Consider the following 21,576-nt stretch of genomic DNA (forward strand, 5'->3'; position numbering starts at 1 on the left):
TGCCTTCAGCGGCGGTGCCGATGTTTCTCAAAGAATGTGCTAAACATTGGAGATGCAGTTTATATTGTATAATATTCACTGTTTCACATGAACATCATTAGTTCTGTTCTGTGGTAGAGCTGTTTTTATATTCTGTACAAAGGTCATACTTTCTCGTGCTCTCATATTTGCTAATCATTATATATATATATGCCTTGAAACCTCCAATAAATCTGATGTTTTTTTGTTTTTTTTTTTTTAATTCTTGAAAAAATGTGTATATGATTGTGCGTGACGGATGTTTATATCCAGAGTTTTATGTGTAAAGTTTCAGTTTAATTAAGTGCACAGTACCTTCAACATTTTCAGAAGTAAATATGCACAAATGAAATATATACAGTCATTTGCCAAATACTACATGCTGAAATATTTACAATTAAATACAGTTTTGTTTTGTTTGTTTTTTTTGCACTTTCTTTTCCCATTTTGCTCTAAAATATCTAGTGCACCAAAGCACTTCTTTGCTATAAATAGCTACAATATATTTACAAGTTATATATAATACTAACATAATCTACTGGTTGCTTTTTGTGCTGTTTTCTCAGATTATTTTCTTTAAACCGGTGCTTTCAGTTTGGGTCAGCTGTTTTCAGGAGTCACATCTTCTTCTCTTTCGGGTTGAATAGAGCTCTTATGTCCAGCATGGCTTGTCTGATGTTCTGCCCGAAACGAAAAGAGTCCTGAGGACGGAGAGGAAAAAGACAATCTACGATGAGGAACCGATTCAGAAGTGTAATATACTGATACTAAATCATTTATATTAAGATTTTTCTTTTAACAAGTCCATTTAGTTTCTTAGTTTCAAAGAAGTCGTGAGTTTTGAATGATTTGAGATAAATTGACCTTTTTTGTCTTTTTGTATGAATATTTTCATAAACTTGATCATTATGTTTTCCCTTATTTGGGCAAAATCCGAGCGTACATTTACTATATTAGCACCTGGAATTATAGTGGGTTTTTTTTCTCATAATTCCAAGTTTACATCTCACATTTGTGACACTCTATTATTATTATTATTATTTTCGAGAAAAAGTTAGAACTCCGAGTTGTAAAGTTGCAATTCTGAATTTATATTTATGGCATTTTTCTCTCGGAATTCTGAGAAAAATGCTTTTTTTATTTTTCAGTGGCGGTAACGGGCTTCTAGAATTTCTTAAACCGAACAATAAAGGTTTAAGTAACAATAAACCACACAGAGGAATGGTATCGTCGGAATAGCGTAACATTTTAAAGCGCGCGCAGATATTGCGTTGCTTATGTAAACAAATGTATCGTCTGTTGACGTGGACGCTAATACAGTTATTGTTCTCGATGTGAAAACAACAAGGTTTTATATCTGAATAATGTACGGCCTCGATTCGATCTGTCTGGATCGTGTATTCACAAAGTGGCGCGAAAAACGGTTTGAAATTCGCCTACCGTTTCAGGGCTGGAGAACTTGCTGGAAATGTGAAATGTAATGAGATTCTCGCCGACAATGATGTAAGAAACCCCATAACCGTCATCAGCAACCTGTATATAAAGAGTTTTGGATGAAGAACGATAAAATACCACATTTATTTGGCATTTAACTTGTTGCGATGTCACGTTGTGTGCTGTAGGGGGAGTGAGTGAGACTCACAGGCCCAAAGCCGCCTCCAGCTCCCACAAATTTGGGAAACTTCTGAATGTCGATGAGGTTGAGCTGCTGTTGAGGGGTCTGACTGGTGGAGAGGCGCCAGGGCTCCGACAAAACCTATCAAAAGAAGCTGTACTTGAGACTTACGCAAAGTTAAACAGGTAAGTCCTATTTTATACTCCGGAAACACACACCTGTTTGAGGAAGGGTGAGTCAATGGCCATTACTTTGGACACGATGTAGAGGCAGAAGAGATGGCGGTCGATCCCGGCCCCTGTCATGGCCAGACGGTACATGTTCTGATGTTTATCTGCGGCTTTCTTGAAGAGCGCTAACCTTTGCTCAGTCTGGCAAACAAGCAAAAGTCAGACTAGTTTCCAAAATTTTTTTTAAAATGGTGCAATGACCCCTGGGTTAGGTGTGTGTATATATTGCTCTCACCGTGGTTCTTTCGTCCTCCATTGCTTTTACGAAAGCCGTGGACTCACATGTGCATGAGCGCACGGTTTCCGTCCGGCCCTCGCGGAACATGCGTGTCATGGACGATTCATACGTCAGACAAAATTCGCTCTTGTCCTGCTCCGACAAACATAAATGCATTAAATGGTTTGTTCACAATATACAGACACAATTTTGCACAGGGATTATATGTAAATATGCGTGGCTTGTACCCTGTAATGAGCTAGCTGCAGTGCCAGCTGGATAAAAGCATCAGGACTTGTTCTGCATTTCTTTATCAGGCCCTTTCCAAACTCATTAAACAAGCAGCAGTGGAAATCCACATCGTCAGCAATTCCCTTTGCAATCATGTAAGAACCTTCGATAATCTCCTGGCACTGAGAAACATGAGGAACTTTAATCAGTCATGTTTGTAGAAAGGATCTTGCAGTTGTCAGAAAGTACATAAAACACCCATTTTTTTTGAAAACCTATGCCAAACACTAAGATGAAAGGGTTAATTCATACTGCTTTCGAGATGTCCCATTGTAGTCTGGTAGGTGATGCTAGGCTTTTGTTGATATCTCCTTTGCAGTGTCCCTCTGCCGTATATCCAAGGTGGAAACTGTCTGTGGCTAAAACATACTAAACAGAAAGTTCAAATGTTAATTCTTATTAATTGCTTATTTATAGTTGTTATTTTTATTCATTGTTTACCTCCCACATATGTCCTATGATAGGGGAGTCAGCCCATGAATGCTCAGTGTTGACGCCTTGATTTTACCATTCTTGTAGACAATCAATGTGAAGGATTTATCAAACCACCTGACAGGCGAGAGAATTGCGTTTCAGTGTGCGGATATGCAACTGGTCATGGCAACCAGAAATAGTTATGTTTTAATACCACTGGTTCTTACCTGTCATTGCACTTTCCATGCAGTAGAGATTTGGCGTAGAGGTCTAGGGACCGTATGTTCTCTGGATCATATCCGCGCGCTTCATCGCCCAGAGTCAGAAAAATGCAGCCGATTCAATGGCCTCCAGAGACGCCCCGGTTGACCCCTGCATTAAAGTACTTCAAACGGGCCCTGGCCCAGGGAACCCTGCATGTGTGTTAAAGGGGAAGATTTCATTAAGCATTTATTCACCACATTTTGGTTTTAATTTTGTGGAACTACAATGGTTTGGTTTCGAACATTCTTCAAAATATCTTCTTATAGGTCCCACAGAAGAAAATCAAACTGTTTGAACACCATCTTGAAGCCTATGGGACCCCCCATCCCAGTGCACAGTTGCAGGACTATTGTGAGCTCATCTTCACCTGTTCCCAGCAGTCAGTGAAGGGAGCTTGATCTCTCCAGGTTGAGGCTCAGACTTGTCATCTAGGATACGTTGAAACTGCAACTCAAGCTCTGAGGGCCAAAGATGGCGACCACCGTAGTACAGCCAAACCTTAAAGAAACGGCCTCGATGGTACACAACCAAGTGCTTTCTGTCCTTCAGATGCTGCACGAAATCTGAGCACGGACAAATCAGTGTCAGAAACTATCATGCCATAGTAAAAAGCCATGAAACTGTGAGCCTATCATCAAATGGTATACAAAGATAAAAATATATGAAAAATGTCATTACCGGTCTCAATACCAGGAATACGGGTGGTGTTGAACATTCTCTCATACTGAAAAGAGCACATGGGGACAATCCCAAGAGCTCTCAGCTGGCAAAGAGAGAACAGAGGGCATGATGGGAATTTTTTCTGTATTTATTTTTTTCATGATAATTCACGGTAAAAAAAACACTTTTGTGTTTCTGTGTCAGTACCGGGGTAAGTTCTCCTCGCTCCAGCTTACGTCGATACTGCAGCATGGCATGGACTACGCTTGCTGCTCGTGCAGCCTGTCTGTGTGTAGGGACCACATAGAGTAAATCCTGGCAGAAAGAAAGAGAGAAATGGAATAGACAGTTTTTTTAAATACCGATATAAACAGTATAGCTATTTAAAAAAAGAAAGAAAACTTAATTGTTTATGAAGGTCAACTGCTGTACTCCTCAACTTCCTGTTTCAATAGGAAGTATATCAAAACAGGCATGAAATCTGCAGTCATTTCATGGTCATATCAACTGCCTAACAGGCTTATTGTTACACTGTAAGATATATGCGACATGTAGATATCTGCTCACCATTGTGTAGAAGTTGCTGTTGACCATGATGGGGTCCCGTCCTCTCAGGTAGATGTACTCTCCCACCAATCACTCACCTGTTTACACACACAGTGACATGCCTGTTAGTTTGCCTGCAAATATAGGGTTACCAAGGGCTTATAGTCCTCCCATGTAGAAGATCTCTGGCTTTGTTTACTTACATAATTTGTGGCCCACCAGGATTTGAGTTTGAGGTGTTTTTGGAGTTTGGGTGCAGGGTCCTTTTTGAAGTCATTAGCAACAATCTCCATCTGTTTATATTGCTCATCAGCCAGAAGAGGTCGAACTGATTCTAGATACTAAAAGAGGTAAGAAACAAATAATATGAAGGAAAAACCGTCAATACAGAGTGCAGTGTAAAAAATAAATGGTGGCGATTCCTTTTTATTTGCAATATGAAATGCAAAATAAATAATACATTTAGCATGATTTTTTTATATTTAGCATTATATATTTCTGACAGCTGATGATATTTTACCCTGCTGATTGTATCATCAATACTCGGTACTGGCAGATGGGGAAGAGATGCCTGGAAGCTGTAAAGCAACGGTCGTCTGCCAGACAACAGCTTTACAAGACTCTAAAACAGACCGAATAAATCATAAAAACAGCCACTTTATAAACTGCATGTGTTGACTTTACATATGCTTTATTTCATATGAGACGCACCAGCCAGACTTTAGTAAAGAAGCTCATTTTGCCATGTGACTCAAAGATCCAGCCATGATAGGACAGGAGAGCTTTCAGGATGTACCGCAGCAGAAAGATGAATGATAACCACAGGCCTGTGGCAAACAGGATGGCACTCAACACCGTCTTAGTCTGAAGGGTCATAAACTCGCTACATGGGAAGAAATATTAAAATGTTTTATATAATAGAATACATTATAAAAATAGGCACAAGGCCATCTACGCAATGTTTCAAAGCTGCTTTAATCAGGCTTGACACTAGCTCATACAGAATTATGTTTTAAGTTTATTTATATAGCACATTTCATACACAGTGGTAATTCAAAGTGCTTCACATAAAAGGAAGCAAAATAGTCATTCAAAAAAGAATAATCACAACAGTAAAAACAAAGCTTTTATGTTTCGCACTAAATGAAAAAAAAAAAAAAACTTCCAAAATACCTATTCCACTACTTCACCCCTACTTTGACCATCATAGACCAAACAAATAGAACTCAGAGGTTCTAATTTCAACTGATCGCCAACACACTTGTCATCATTCTTTGCCCACATTCTTTACCATATAACCACCATGGCCATAAATAAAGTTTAAATGAATGCATTTATAAGTTACCTCACAGGTAGAGAAGTCTTGATCCTGTCAATCATGCCCATGGAGGGGTCGATCCTGGCATACATGGTGCTCATTATTGCAATAACTACAATTAACCAGCTGGAGGGACTAGCAGGGTAAACTCCTGTGAGAACACCATTCTGTTCAAAATAAAATGAAATAAATATTTTTTTATTAGATAGATAGATAGATAGATAGATAGATAGATTGATTAACTGATTGATTGATTGATTGATTGATTGATTGATTGATTGATTCACCTTGAAGCGGATGGCACGTTTCTTCCATGATGTCACTCCAGATAGGTAGATGTGTTTGAGAACCTCGCGGCTCAACTGTAGGTCAATGCCATCAGGTGTGACGGTGAACTGAAATGCCACTGCCTGATGAGCCTCTGCCATTATACAGGCTTAAAGCACAGCCTGAGGAATGAGATCACAATAAATGAGGTAATAATAGAGTATCTTTAGCAAACTCTCAGTTTTTGCTGTGTTTGCATGCTGTTTTAGCTGTGTTAGCGTAGTCTGATGGAAAGATCTGGGCTTGTAAGTGAAAGGTTATGTTGGGATTATCACCATTGTGCTATTTGTGCACACTTAACCTGAATGTTTCTGTGATCAGTGTGTATTGCAAGGCATTGTTGATACAAGCATCAGCTAATCTAATAAGTATTTAAATTATTGTCTTAAACTGCTTAAATTATAATATGAGAATTTGTATCCTTATTAAAGGCTTGAGGTTGAAACTTGTCAAGGAAATTTACACACTGTATGATAAAAGAAAAGTTGCAGCTGGAAATATCCCATGAAATGTATGAACTGGTGAAATTATTAAGATCAGTCACCACTGTGCCATTTTACACCAAACTGCTCCAAAGAGAATATGCTTATAATAACAAGATTCCTGTAAGTATCTCCTAGGTTATAAGATTCTGAAAGAATGACAAATCACATGTATTCATCTTAAATCACAGAGTTCGGTTATGACACTGTCAAGCTTATGTTTCTTTTTCCATGTCATATGACTGCAGCCAGAAGAAGTGGGGCAAAGTTGAACAGTCAGAAATAACGTAGTAGGACATCTGAGAGGGCTGGGCTCTTATGTGATGAAGTTTCAGTAACACTGGCCAAAACACACGTGACATCTGACGCATGACTGCGTAGATGAGGAGATTTTTTTAATAGAATATGCAAGTTGCTAAAAATACACATTTTTATATTAAATTAGACATAGATATTGCTATATGGTGAACTCTATGGGTCATTTCATAATATAATGTCAGTGTGAAATACCAGTATGTGGTGCAATAACAAATGGCACTGAAACATTTTTCTTTAGTAAAGGTTTAGCAATACTTAAGTATTTACTACTAAGACAAGACTACTAAGATCGCCAAAATAACAAATGATACTTGGAAGTACTTTAATGAAACATGTACTGACTACTAGACAATACAGACTCTGATGCTACTACACAGAGCTCAATTAACCAACAGAAAAAAAGTCTCTCAGAAGGACTTTAATAAGAAATATAATTAATTTACATTACCTGCAACACTGCAAGTCAGGTGAAACTCAATGGATAATGAGATACAATTTTCTTTCAGCTGGGCTGGAATGTCCTTTATGGAAGCAAACCGTTCTTCACTCTTGTGCCCTTCAGTCGACTCTCGTGTACTCTGTAGCACAGTGACTATTTATCTCCTCTTGTACTCAAACTTTCTCCTCTCCCTCCTCTTTGTTTTCCTTTATTTTGCGAGTTGCCTGTTTTCTGAGTGTTTGCTTTTTTTCCTGTACGCTTCTTGTAACTACCTGCTACATAGTGGCCCTCATAAATGCTCTCTCCCGTTCTGTGTATGTGTAACTAGATACTCTCGGGGCAGAGTTAAACCGATGGCTGTACAGTCAGGACACACTGTATGATCAAACACAGGCCGAATCTTAACAGTGCAGCTGGCAATATCCCACGGCTGCATGCCAGAGCATTCTGATGATTGTTGTAAGAAGCTGAGAGACTTTGTGTACATATAGGGTTGTGTCTTTGTAAAATATCATAGCAGGGGAAATTTACACACTTTATGATAAAAGAAAATCCAGATCTGCAGCTGGAAATATCAGATGAAATATCCCATACTTCTCCCGAGTTATATCTTTCGACATTTTGGAGAGTACTTAAGAACATATTTGACACAATCAGCCTTGTTTATGCTCTGAGCGCACACATAAATGTAATCTGTGTAATAAATGCTGTTTATGTTTAGGGGAAAGCGTGCGTTGTGATACTCTCTAAAATGGTGGAAGACATAACTTGGGGGAGAAGAACGTTTGAGTAAATTATGTTATTATGTATTCTCGCAAAACTTAAGTTAAGCTAATGATGTCACATCCTGTATTTACTGCGCTTCTGATCATTTCAGTTGTGTTGCTGTCTATGGAGTATCAGATGGCTCTGGTTTATTCAAAATATCTTCATTTGTATTCCGATGAACGAAGGTCTAACAGGTTTGGAACAACATGAGGATGAGTAATTAATGACAGAATTTTTATTTTGGAGTGAACTAAACTTTTATTTATGCCAAAGAAACATTGTTCCACAATAACAGGTTTTCACAAAGTGGTGTACTTTTATACAAAATGAGAAATATTCAGTTCACATTTTATTGTATAACTAGAAAAAAAGGTCAGAAGTAGAGGTGGAAAAGGCTCTCGTAGCAGGTGGTGACAGGAAGTGAAGGAAGAGGACAGAGGGACAATGAATGCAGGTTCAGTTTAACTACAGCATTGTCCTTCATCCCTGACATGTAGACCTCGTTATGCAGAATGGTACCCTGGCCAATTAAAGTGGTCTTCTCTATTGCTCTGATAGGGCCCCACTTTTGAGAGTCCACACAGAAAGATGTCACCATGGTTTCAGAGTTATTCCCACCAATTACAACCAATTGACTATTGGCAGCACCCAGGAAGTGCAGGATGGGGAGGTCTGCACTGGAGCGGGTTAGTGTGGGGAGCAGTTCACACCAGCAATCTGAGAGGAAGAGAAATAATTGTGGCAAAGAGAAGGACAGGTTAAAGTCAGCATGAAATAGAAATTCACCCTGTGTATTTTTTAAATGCGTCTCATTGATCTTGTAAATTATTTGCCCATGCATATGACTTCTCTCTGAGTTGCCTGCTGGAAGTTTCACTTGAATGTACGTCACAATACTTCAAAGCCAGAGGCTAATAGTCAACCTTGAGCAACCTTATATCTTGAGCAAAAAACTTATTGGCAACCTTTTGTCTGAACCTACAACCTTTGAGTTACCACCTCAGATCACTAGGCTCACTAGGCTATATCAAACCAAACTGTACCTTGTGTAGTATCGTAACGCAGCACAAGTTTTTCTCCAGTTCTCTGGATGTTTCCCAGTACATAGAGGCAGTGTCCCAGGCTGGTTGTGAGTGGGGAATCATGGGAAAGGGACAGGCTGAACTGGAAGTCTGTCAGAGGAAGAGATGAAAAACAAATTCCCAGGCGTCTATCCATGGATCGTACCTCTCCACAGCAGTGTAGACGCCTGTACTGGAGTCGAGTCACAAAAGGAATCCAGATACCAGCCACCCACAGCAAAGATTCTCCTTCACAAACAGCTGCACTGGAAGTGACGCCTGTGCTGAGAGGGATCATAGACAGTCACATGTGAACTTTGGCCTTTATTCTTGGATATCTGGTATCTGATTTTTTTGCAAATGAGACCTTAAAGAACAATGTGTTCTAGGCAGGAATCTATGCATGCTGGGTTATACTATTATAGGACATCAAGTTGGAACATAATGAACTGGTTTGTTACTAATCAAAGGTGGTCTACAAAACCCAACCAGCTTGACCAAGATGGTCTTGCAGCACAGTTAGATGCCCACCTTCTTGTAATTCAGCTGGTCATCTATTTAAACCATCTTGAACCAGATAATGACCAGGTTGAACCCTTAAGAGTAAATGAGTATATTTACTATCATTGGCAAGGATATTAACTTTTATTCTAATGTTCATACCTTAATCAGAGGAGCTGTTGATACCCATTGATTGGTAAAAGGGTTGTAGCGGAAGGAAGCCATCTTGAACTCATAACCCTTCTTTACACGGTGTCTATAGCCCCCTATGAGATAGAGGTAATTATAGAGAACCGCTGTGGTGAAGCACCACTTATCTGCATAAAAAGGAAGATCTGTCAGAGAACTCCATTTAACATAATCTCCATCTTCCTCTAGCCTGAAGAGCTTTCTAGCAACATCTGTTTCCGGATCATTCCTTGAGGTTAAGTTCTCCTTCCTCAAGCAGCATAAGTGTAGAGTTCCCTTTGACCTTAATCTGAGAATCTCTGCTTTAAGGTGCGGATCCAAGCCCTTGCTCAGGTGTGGATATTCCAGTAGGTACTTGCTCAGGTAGGTTAGCACAGTCTGTTGGAGCTCCTCACTGCAGAGTTCCTCAGCCAGCTGTAGATAGCCCAAGCAGGTGCACTGCTAGGGTCTGAGAGAGGCTATCAGTAGACGATCAGTGAATCCCAAGCAAAGCAGGTAGGTGCTCACCTGTAGGTGCTCCACAAACAAGTCTTCAGGAACACAGAACCGCTGTAGGAAGCAGAATTGTAGAAGGTTGTGGAAGACTGGAGAGGGAACATGTTCAAGGTGCACCAGCTGTTCAGATGTCTCTCTCATGCAGGAGTGGGAAAGAGCCTTGAAATACTCGCTGCAGTCTGCAAGTTTCTCCAGATCCACCTGGAAGTAGATGCCAATAGGCATGCCATCATGTGTTTGTGGGTCAAGGTTCTGTGGTTAATGTGTATGCCCTTGTAGATACTCACTTGGAAAGTATGCGTGCTGGTTTGCACCATTACCATTGGTCCATTGCTCTGTTGTTGATAGGTCCTGTACTCTTGATTTGTTCTCCAGACTTCTGACTGTAGGTTATCAGACTCCTCTTGGACAGTGTCAGAAACTGCCTCTCTGAACTGAATCCAGTTTAAACTTCTTTTCAGCCATGTGCAAAGGTACATTAATGTCATGACTATAACCTGCCATAGATTAGCCATGTTACCATTTAGGTAGAATACTCTAGTACTTGTACGACTTAAAGGTTTCATATGCCCTTTCAGCTGCAATATGAATGCAGTTAAAATGCTGCATTTAGACTGTCTTTTTAAAAAAAATCCTGACTCACAATCTCAGCCAAGGCCATGTCATTCCATGGTGGATGCAGGATAAACCCAGCCTGTTGTTTTGGTAGATCATGCACGGTTGTTTTCAAGGCTCAATATGGCGCCTGTGTGCCAGAGCACCGCAGTAGAGCTATTTTGGTGTATCGCTGGAGCAGGAAACAAAATATGGTGGGCCCTTCTGTTCAGTCTACTGAATCACACACTTGAACCATGTTGGGAACTGATGATGCTTAACTAATATACTTTATACGGAACTCTGTTTAAAACATGTACAGTAGTAGTGTTTTGAATAGTGCATTAGCTTACATAAAATATATTGTAAAATGACATATTATGGCAGAAATGTTTCAACCAAACCTCTAAAAATATCTACATATCTTTATGACACCATTGCTTGGAATGGAATCAAAACCCTTGTGCTGTAAAAGCTCAGATCTTTAACCTTCAAAAAAAAAATAAAAAAAAAAATAACATTCACACCAAAGTCAGCATGATTTTTTTAATGAGCAAAATTAATGGATCCCTGCACAGCAAATGAGTAAAAGGAAACATACCAGGGACAAGTTTACAGTATAACTTAAATAAGCCAAAGCAATTATAGAAGTTAACATTGGTTTTAACAGTGCCATTGCTTCTCAACTCAATATTTAAAAATCAGATTCAATACCAACAATGATGTTGGGAGCATGTTAAAGTGGCCCAGCCTAAAATGTTCATGGTCCCCCCAATGTTTCTTTTGTTCCTTAACTTACAACATACGAGCAAAGAAAGCATTGTGAAAATGATTCGGGACAAATACAGGAGCATCGATTTGGCCATTCAGAATCCCCAAAATGATTCCAAAATGTACCATGATTCGTAAGATGATCCCACTGATTCACTGTATAACGCTACTCTCCTTCATTTGTATTGTTTTTCTTCAGGAATCATTCAGAGAAGCTTTTACCATTTGGTTGAACAAAACACAGTATACTTGCTTTGGACAAATAAAAAATATAAATTAACATAAAACAATTAAAACAGAAAACCAAATCAGCAGGTACATAAAATCAATTTATGTTGGGACAAAGGCATTTGACAGTATAGTAATTAAAATTCTGTTCTTGAGGTTATGTTTCTTTTATGTTCAGTACAGACCATATTCAAACCTATATACAAATGCATACAAGACAGCTTATAGTGTAGACAATAGTTATTGCTACATATAAATATGGCAGAGCAGAGACTGGTCAAATCCCAAGTAAAACACAACATACATAGCTCAAGACATTATTTGCGAAGGTCAAATGCCATTAAAATCATAAAGAAAGAGTAGTTTATGTGCCATTCAACTAATTGACTCCTGAGTTTAAAGAAGACGTGCAATGTTTTTCACAGTATGTAAATATAGGCAGGATGCAATCATTTTGCAATGTTTAAAACTCTGGGGAGGAAAATTAAACAGTTAAACAGCTTTTTGTTTTCAGATGAAAATACAAAAGAAATTCAGTATTTGAAACTAAAACAGAAAAATTTATAGACATAACTGGACCCTGTGGTTTACACAGTAATTATGATGGATGGATTGATTCTTAATAGAATTAATAGATAATGTTGACCACACGCAAGTTAGATAAAAAGTAAACACATTAAATAATGCAGTTACATTATTATAAATAAACTGACAGTTCGCTTTGTACAATCAAGAGGTACTGAACAGTACATGAAATGTATCTAGGTCACAAAATACTATCCTAACAGTTGCAGATTTTTTGCAACTTTTCACCTTCTAAGTTTTTGGTAGGGACAAGAACAACTATAAAGCCCAACAAAATGTGACTTTAAGGCAGGGTATCTTTGGATGTTTCATTACCTAAAATTAATGTTCCCCAGGATGAACCATTCTTCAGCATTCTTAATTGTTTTGTACTGTGCCCTTTCTTGAATGTTCTTTTTAAATCAATATCGTAAACAATAGGTGATGTAAAATGATATCCTCAAGCACAATTTAGGAAAAAGCCTCTTCTGTTTGAAGTATGTGTCAAACCTGTGCTGTGTATAGTCCTGGGGAAAAAACAAAACAAAAGAAAAATTAAACAGAAATTGGTGATAATATAGCTTTTCTGTTTGACGTGTCTTCAAATCAGTGATGAACAGAGGGGGTTTGTTGTGTATACATACTTATGTTTACTGTACACATGACTGTGATGCTGTATGAGCGCTCTCAGAATTTGATATTACTCAATTGTCTTTGAATATTTCACAAACAGTGTACTACAAACTTTATATGAATGTATAAATTCATATTTATATTTTAGGTGCTGTACTAGCCACAACTGACATGACTCAAAAGTTAATTAACAAGTTATCAAGTAACAATTGTAATACAATGACAGTCCTAAAAAAATCATCATAGAAATATTAGACAAATGTTTGTAAGGGTTATAATTTTTGTGTGTGCGTGTTGGATACATATTTTTTTTGTTTACCATATATCCAAACTCGATTTTGGAGATCTTGGCTTGAATAATGGACCACAAGCCCCAGAGGAAATGAGAAGCAAGGGCAAACCTGTTTGTGTGCATGTGGTTTTGAAACAAACAGATAAAAGGGTTACTAGGTAAAGGTGGAAATACACCAAATGGTACACAGTGGTGCTTTTCCCCGTGTTATGTCAATAAAAGTCTGATAGTTAATAGGATTCATACCGGTTTGCCTCAATGATAATGTCCTCTTCTATCCTGGCTTGGTCTGCAGGTGCAATGCCCCCCTTTTCTGACAGATAGTGTCTGATAAAATGTAACTGAAAAACAAACCACAAACACCGTCAGAATAATATCTGTAAGAATATCCACTTTGTTTTGATATTTAAAAACATTACTGTGCCCCTGCCCCATGACAAAAATTGTACTAATTCCTAATAATAAGTCATTTTAAATGTCGTTTAATATTAACAACATATGCTGCTGTGTTGACTCTCTATATGTTATACTGATAACCTTTGACACACTTTTTGTCACACCAGTTCCAAAACTTTCCACTAGATGGAAACAAAACTACATGTACATTATATCCAACACAAATGATCTTTCAACTGACAAATCATTTGTCATCAATTTGTTAAACAAATACCAAATTAATGTAAAATATAGTGTATGATGATGCTGTGTTGCATCTTGATAAGAAAAAAAATTCTTAAACTACTGTTAATCTGGCAGATCGTACGGTTTCAGGTTTTATGTACACATTTGTATCACCATCGTTTATTCTTTAATATATTGGATAACATTACATTTTAAAGATGGAATTAGTGAACATAGTAGAGAATTTTAAATAATTTTACTTCATGTCTGAAAAGGGTTGACAATACTGCTTGAATTTACAATCATATTATTGTGATGTCAATTTTACTTTGCACGCTTTTGTCTTTGCCTTATTTGGATTTGTACAACACAATATCCAAATAAACTGAAATGTTATTTTTCAGTTGATCATTTATAAATTGCATTTTTTATCTTGTCTCGACCATTAATGATAAGCTGTAGTGAGTGGGTGAGCAGTCTGTGACTCACCTGCTGTTGTCTGTTGGGATAGTTCTCCACCTTTGCCTTGTAAAAGGGCCACTGGTCATACGTGTAGTCATATATCCATTCACAGAAATGATTTCCAAAATCAAAGCCTCTGCCAAAAGAATCGGTTTTTCAGAGCTGCATTTATTATAAACCATACAATGACAAGCGCATGTAGCATGTTATATAAGGTAGTTTTACCTGTAGTTATAGCTGCTGTATTCAAAATCAATAAGCATTAGTTTGTCAGATGAATTCTCTCGTCCATCCAGCAGGAGGATATTGCCTGAAGAACAAAGTATTATTTTGTAGGTGAAAGGGCAGATATGTTACAATATTGTGCAACACAACAGTGACTGACAGAACCGTATCAGATCACCAGATTAGACAGCTGGCAGGGCTCTGGTATGCGTGTACGAATGTGAATGCGATATCTTTTACCTTCCTGTACGTCATTATGGCAGAACACAACTGGAGAGGAGTAGCTGCCAGCAGTGACCTGACAGACAGAACCGCGTGTGATTAAGTGCTGCTTCATCACATCGCTCTTATAAACCGGCTTTTAAAATCATTGTTTATTGTTCAAAAGCCCACTGAACAAAAACGTGCAGAAAAAGACAGGAACACACACAGAGCAGTAGAAAAGCATTTCATTTAGAGAAAAGTTACACAATCATTGTGTGTGTGTGTGTGATTGACCAAGCAAGCTGAGTATGCACAGAATGCAGCTTCCTGTAAGTGTGCCTAATCAGTAATGCCTGAACTGGGCTAAGGGTGTTAGCATACAAACACACTTACAGTTTTGTAGTCAGTAAGATTTTTGAAAAAAAAAAAATTGTATTGTATTGTATTTAGCAAAAATACATTAAATTGATCAAAAGTGACAGCAAAGACAATGTTATTCCTTTGAGCTTTCTATTCATTGAATAGTCCTGAAAATAAAAAGACTGAACCTTGGCCATTAGCTTTCAACTTGAAATCTTTCTCACCTCAGATTCTCCAGTTCTGCAGGAAGATCATACTTCAATAGCTTGTTAAATTTCTTTATGTGTGCTTCACAGACAAATTTAATCGTTTTGACTTGTTCCATATACCTGTTCAGAAGAACGGACAGTAATTTTAACACTTATGCAAGTAGAAATAAACACAGCACATGATAAAACCACCATGTTTTGATTGACTGTTTCAGGTACGATTAGTGATCTGCATGTTCTGGGATAGAAGCATGTATTAAAAAAGGTAGTGATTGTTTCTATAACCGCAGGAATGCAGTCAGAAGACAGTGTGAGACTTTTACCGTGTCAATGGTTCCAAACAGCCATTTGGGTTCCTTGTTGAATGGCATCTCCATCCCATGGAATCGTGCCACTTTACTGGCTATTTCAGCTGAGATCTCTGGGAACCCTAACTGCTCCGTGCAAGCGATCACTCTGTGGACAGAATTAAAAGCTCAGATCATCACTTTTAGATTATGCATACAGAAATATGGAATGATAAATATTTGATCTACTTTTTAAGGCATGCAAATCTCTTTAAAGGTTTAATTTTAAAACATGCATATAGAATCTGGGATTTTGGTTTAAGACTCACAGGCAAGTACTGCTCTAGACGCCCTTCTGGGAAAATGCCATAGAGATGTAATAGCCCAACTCTCTCTCTGCTAAAATGGCAAACATCACACTTTCCAAAACAAGAGAATCCACTCCCTGCGTGTGAACAGAGAGACAGATGCATATGAGCAAACATGCATAACGCAATCACATACGACATCAGGGACAGCACTGGGCAATAAATAAGATTAGACTTTATCAGCTTATGCAACAGCATATATGGTCTACTTAATGTATGATGTGGTCAGGTTGGCACACCTGTAGAATGGCCCGTGTAGATCCGGGAGCAGAACTTGTCGAGGTTCGACCCGGTGGGCTGAACGCCGTCGGGTAAACTGCACATGTACAGCAGGTTACTGAGTCCTCCGCTGCACAAACAAAAGAAGCAGTATTGTTTATATTTCTATGTATACGTAATGCATGTGTGTGTGTTGAATACTTTTTGCTCATCAAAGCTGTATTTATTTGATCAATTTATGTTGATCAATATTGTTTATTGTTTTCCTATTTTAATATACTTTATTAAAATATACTATATTAAGTATCATTCACTTTCATGCACACATGAAATCATTCAAATCATTAATTATCAGAGCTGAAAATGTGCTGCTTAATATTTTTTGCAACCTGTGATTATATATTTTTAATTCGCTGAGGAATTAAACATTAAAATGAACAGAATCTTACATTCTTTAATATCTTTTTATCTATTCAGCACATCTTTGCTGAATAAAATTATACATTTCTTTAAAAATTATATTAAAGACAATAGTATATTATATATTATAACACAAAAATGTATATTCTCAATAAACGCTGCTCTTTTTAACTTTTTATTCATGTTTCCAGCACTGCTTACAAATCAGCATGATTTATCAGAACGATTCCTGAAGGACAATGTGATTCTGAAGACAGGATTAATGTAACTTTTTTCAGCTTTGCTTCACAGGAATAAATTGTATTTTAAAAGTACATTAAAATAAAGAAATTTTTTAGCAAAATTAAGGTTTACAGTTTAGAAACCATTAAATGTCTTACTGATGCCATCATTTTCGCATTAAGTATTGTTTTTAGTATAATAAATACAAGTCAACATATAAAGTGGATCAAAAAAAGTTCTTAAGACAACTTTGATGCACGGTTTTGGTCCACTTCTCATGTTGACTAGTGTTAATTGTAATCATTTTGAGATTTAAAGTTCTTAACAGTTTGCTTACCTGACTATTTTGATCTGAAAGTCATGCTCGATATAGCCTTCCATGATCCGGATAGAAAGTCGCGGCACCAGCTGAACGCCCTCCTCCTGGTCTCCCGGTCCACATCCACGTTCCGGCCGTCCTGATGGGACTCCGCTTCAGAGTCATCGTCTCCGTTCACACCGCGGGGACTGGCGGATCTCGCATGTCTCTCCTCGGCCGCCATCAGCGAGTCTCCGCCAGCAGGTCTGTCTGAATCCGCGTCATCATCCACGCATCTGCCTGCACTTCCAGCTCCATCACTCATGCACTTCACCGTTTGGCCGGAATTCATGATCTGATCTTACGCGCTAGAAAACCAGTTCTCCTTAAAAAGAGTAAAATAACTCAACCGCTACAAGTAAGCACGCCTATGCGCTCAGAAGCAGCGCAAATTAAACGTGAATAAACGCAAATGCACCACTATCACGCGCGCACAATGGTATAATCGCTCGCGATGACAGAACACCGTTTACGGAGAGAGAAAAAGACAGCTGGATTAAAGATATGACTAGCTATTCTTTCCACATGACCTTTGCGTAACTGTTACATTAAATTTTACAAACTGTAAAGGTTAATTAAACATCTTCCCACTTCAACTTCTATTACTTCCTCGTGAAGTAACCGCTTGCGTTGTCGCCGCAGACCGACTTAAGAAGATTGACGTTCGTTTTAACCAATCAGAATAAGATAGCGCGGCACGCAACGCGTTTCTAGAACCGCCCCTTTAACGCAAGAACGCTGATTGGTCAGTTCTATTACGACTACAATGAGTACTGGGAAATGTAGTTAGTTAAAAAGTAAAATTTGCGGTATCTATTAAATAGTTAATTGAAGTAACATAACGGTGAATATGCAGTTCCCCTTTAAATATATTAAATATAAAAATGTGCCTTTTGAGGAAGAATATAATTAAAATGTTAAAACACTTTTAAAATGTGCGTTTTGTTTTAAACATATTTATTTTTATCACAGTGTAGTTTTGTATTGTGTACTGTTTAGTAATGTTTACATTTTTTAGTTTGATGTGTATTAGTGTAAGTATTTTGTGTGGTTAAATTACTCAGTTAGGAGGACAGATAGATGCATTTCCAGCTGAAATTGCCAGAGCAGTAAAGCAATGAGTCTCTCAAGCTCTCCCTGTCTTTCTCACACACAAACACACATCTACGCCAACCATAAAAACGCTTTGTCAGCAAATATTTCGTCTATACAGGAAACCCACGTCCTAAAAACGACCTTCATATTTGAATTGCAGCACACTGCTGCATTACTCACTTCCACCACTGTAGTTACTCGAGGCTAGCTAGTTAGGCTTTCAGCACCGATTACTGAACAGCTCCTCTGCGACAGAAAGAGGGTTATTTATCCAACTGCTTCTGAATGAGCCATGCTTGTGATTGTCACATAGACACCTGTTTATTGATAGGCAATGCTTGATAATTAACTTGTACGTCCCCAGGAGATGTCTTGTATTGCATAATCTCTGTATTAACATTATGTGCCTGCTTTCTAGTACTTTTGAACGTTTATTTCCCTTAATTATGAGAGTTAATTTACTGCTTAAGCTTATAATTTGTCCACTTGTGTGCTGTTACATAACTGGTTTTAGAGAAATGAAAGCGCAGCTGATATTGTGAGTGCGACTGAGCTGTCATTTTCACTTAGATTTCTTTAATACTCTTGAACTGCAGTCTGTGTTCTGCCCCACACGAAACATCGTGCTGCAAAATCTTACGTAGCTCTCGAACGGGACACGGAGGCCGATTATTGAGCAGTTAACCAGCTACCAACTGTTCTAAAAGAGACGCAATACGTTTATCCTCTAGATGGCGCTAAGCGGCTCAAAAACACATCTATATTGAGACGCGTTTAACCTCTCAAGGCCCAATGTCTTTACATTGTTTTGAGCATTACAAATAATGTAAAAAAAAATGACATGAATGAATATACATAGGGAAAAACAACTGACTTTTAAAATCACAGAAACATTATTTTATTATTTTATTTTATTATTTTATTACATTATCATTATTATTTATTTCCATTTTTTTATTAAAAAAACAAAGATGATAAAGATGATTCTCAAGTATGTTATAACAGATATTTGATATACCTATTTTCTTTCTGCAAAATGTATGAAATGTCTCATTATGTACAATGTATCTATAAGCTAAATCTAATTTGCATATTCAGCATGTATTTTTTGAGGCAACATACGGTAAGAAAAAGAAGTATAATAATGGAGTAATTGTCGACAGATTTTTGCCAAGGGAAATATTTATTAGAATATTGAAATACAATTTCTTTCCCAATTAATTTATGTCTCCCAAATTTGCACCAATAAACATGTTTGTAGTAGCAGAGTCCTTGCTAGCAGGTATATGCCTGGAGACTCAATGTCCTGTTTCACCCAACCAGAAAGTCATATTTTAATCTAAAATTTTCCTGAGATGTTGATTTGCAACATACAATAAAAAATGATTTAAATAATAATGACAACATATGATCATATTTCCATAAAGTGTCACTAATTCACTTCTTTTGTCATCACTTCCAGAAGAAACAATTATCAATATATTGTGGATATTTTAAATGGAGTTTTATAATTTTATGCAAGTACTAATCTTAAAACTTCTAGTAGCTATATTAGCTTTGTGCATTTTTCTGTGACTAGTATTATTTGGTGTGTGATCTAATCACTATTCCTCACCCAACATTTGCATTCATAAATGTACATTTCAAATCCTATTACATTTAATATTTGCCTTATAAATTCAATATAGCGTATGTATTTATGGTGCTTATATTTTCAGAATCTATCTTCGAATATTTTGTTTATCTTTGTTCATCATGCCTTTTTGAAAAAATAAAGGATAAGAACGTATAAACGTAGTCTATGTAAAATGTATAAACGACAACATTTGCCTTTACTGATCGTTTTTTTATTAAATAACACATAAAACGTGATCATTATTCCCTAGGTTGATAAAATTGTTAAGTACAATCCACACAAAAACAAAACGGTGTCATAAATACCTTTTACATTTGCTTTTCTGAAACAGAAAAAGACACCAATAAATAAAATTGGAATTAACCCATCCATCTGACCAATCAGAGACAGCCTCTTTAACTCTAAGCCACACCCAATATAGGCCAAGTTTAACGCTGATTTGGCATTCTAGCCGCTCGTTCTATTTCTGGTGAGATCCATGCACGCGCCTCTGCCCCTCCCTCATCAGCATCAGCATCATCAGATGCGCGCAGATCACATAAACAGCGCACTGGTTCATCAGCAGGTGTGTGACTGAAACACAAGATAATCGATATCGATACATCGCCACCTATGTGCGTTCTTTGTATCTGACTCTTAGTTTCTTCCGGATCAGCGATCGGGCCGTTTTGATGGTTTGATTCCCAGCGGGCGTCAGCAGTCGGTGTGGCCGAAAACGAGAGAGAGATAAATCGAGATCATCTTTAACATCCGCTTTACCAGCGTCTGTGGATGGGCTGCGGACATCTGCATCTGCAGTCTCTGTTTTTGAGTCACTAAGAAGATGGCGGACAGGGCAGAGATGTTTTCTCTCTCCACCTTCCACTCCCCTCTCTCCTCCGGATCACCAGGTCGAGACACGCAGTATTTCTCATCAGTATGCATGGAGGTTTCCTTTTCCTATTCTGGCATTTTTTTTCACATAAGCTGGTCAGATACGACCCGTCTGCGCTGTTTCTATGCAGTAATGTCCTCAAACACATCCAGAGATCCAGCATCAGCATCATCAGCATCCATAAGCGGTGATGCTCATCATCCTTAATGTTTATTGATGTGGATCAACAATACTTGCCCATATTGTCATTTCTTTTTATTTTTGCGCCTTTTTCAAGCACTAATTTAATGTGTATATGAACAACGCACGTAATATTGAATGAAGGACAGATTGATTTTTCTTTTTTTTTTTCCTGGCATGTCATTGCCTGTGTATCCTCTCTGAGATAGTTGGCATATACTGGAAAGGCCCGCGCCCTGTTGTGATGCTCATAACTGCATTTAAAATTTTGAGTCAAACATTGCACCGTTCCCATAATTGTGTGTAATTATATGGTGCTATGTGATACTAATGAACAGAGTATGTTATTGTGTTTTGCGGGCTGCTAGCAGTGCACATTACGTGTGTGGTATTACTGTAATATTACAGGAACATCTAAAATGAGTGATTGCAAAGAACTACCTCTTTTTAAAATAATTAAAATTTTGCAAGTAGCTCAGAAATGGATTTTTTTAATGTTAAGATTGAGTTTTGATGTGCATTAATTAACAGAATTAGTACAGAATTAACTATAGAAATTGCGATTTCTATTGTAAAAAGCTATTTCTAACTGATCCAACCC

General features: G+C 37.7%; 2 protein-coding genes and 2 pseudogenes across 2 annotated transcripts; all 4 read right to left on the minus strand.

The window, feature by feature from the left end:
* Positions 1-293: 293 nt before the first annotated feature.
* LOC122363080 lies at positions 294-7,269 on the minus strand (annotated as a pseudogene).
* Positions 7,270-8,145: 876 nt separating this feature from the next.
* LOC122362786 lies at positions 8,146-9,266 on the minus strand. Its single transcript, XM_043264337.1, has 2 exons — positions 8,951-9,266; positions 8,146-8,624 (listed from the first exon to the last, which is right to left on the minus strand). The coding sequence occupies exons 1-2, from the start codon at positions 9,264-9,266 to the stop codon at positions 8,281-8,283; spliced, it is 660 nt and encodes a 219-aa protein (XP_043120272.1). The 3' UTR covers positions 8,146-8,280.
* Positions 9,267-9,485: 219 nt separating this feature from the next.
* On the minus strand, positions 9,486-10,890 carry LOC122323055. The gene is made up of 3 exons (XM_043216694.1): positions 10,441-10,890; positions 10,166-10,354; positions 9,486-10,072 (listed from the first exon to the last, which is right to left on the minus strand). Exons 1-3 carry the CDS (start codon positions 10,717-10,719, stop codon positions 9,626-9,628), a joined length of 915 nt encoding a protein of 304 aa, XP_043072629.1. The 5' UTR covers positions 10,720-10,890; the 3' UTR covers positions 9,486-9,625.
* A 1,944-nt stretch (positions 10,891-12,834) lies between these two features.
* Positions 12,835-20,845, minus strand: LOC122362787 (annotated as a pseudogene).
* Positions 20,846-21,576: the final 731 nt, after the last annotated feature.

The sequence above is a fragment of the Puntigrus tetrazona genome, chromosome 18 (assembly GCF_018831695.1).
Source record: "Puntigrus tetrazona isolate hp1 chromosome 18, ASM1883169v1, whole genome shotgun sequence".
NCBI lineage: Eukaryota > Metazoa > Chordata > Actinopteri > Cypriniformes > Cyprinidae > Puntigrus > Puntigrus tetrazona.

Coding starts and splice junctions, on each gene's coding strand:
- LOC122323055 (XM_043216694.1), bottom strand. CDS start 10,719: ATGAAACCTTTAAGTCGTACAAGTACTAGAGTATTCTACCTAAATGGT. Junction 10,355..10,440: donor CCAGCACGCATACTTTCCAA/GTGAGTATCTAC, acceptor ATCTACTTCCAG/GTGGATCTGGAGAAACTTGC. Junction 10,073..10,165: donor TGTTTGTGGAGCACCTACAG/GTGAGCACCTAC, acceptor GGCTATCTACAG/CTGGCTGAGGAACTCTGCAG.
- LOC122362786 (XM_043264337.1), bottom strand. CDS start 9,266: ATGATCCCTCTCAGCACAGGCGTCACTTCCAGTGCAGCTGTTTGTGAA. Junction 8,625..8,950: donor GCGTTACGATACTACACAAG/GTACAGTTTGGT, acceptor TCTTCCTCTCAG/ATTGCTGGTGTGAACTGCTC.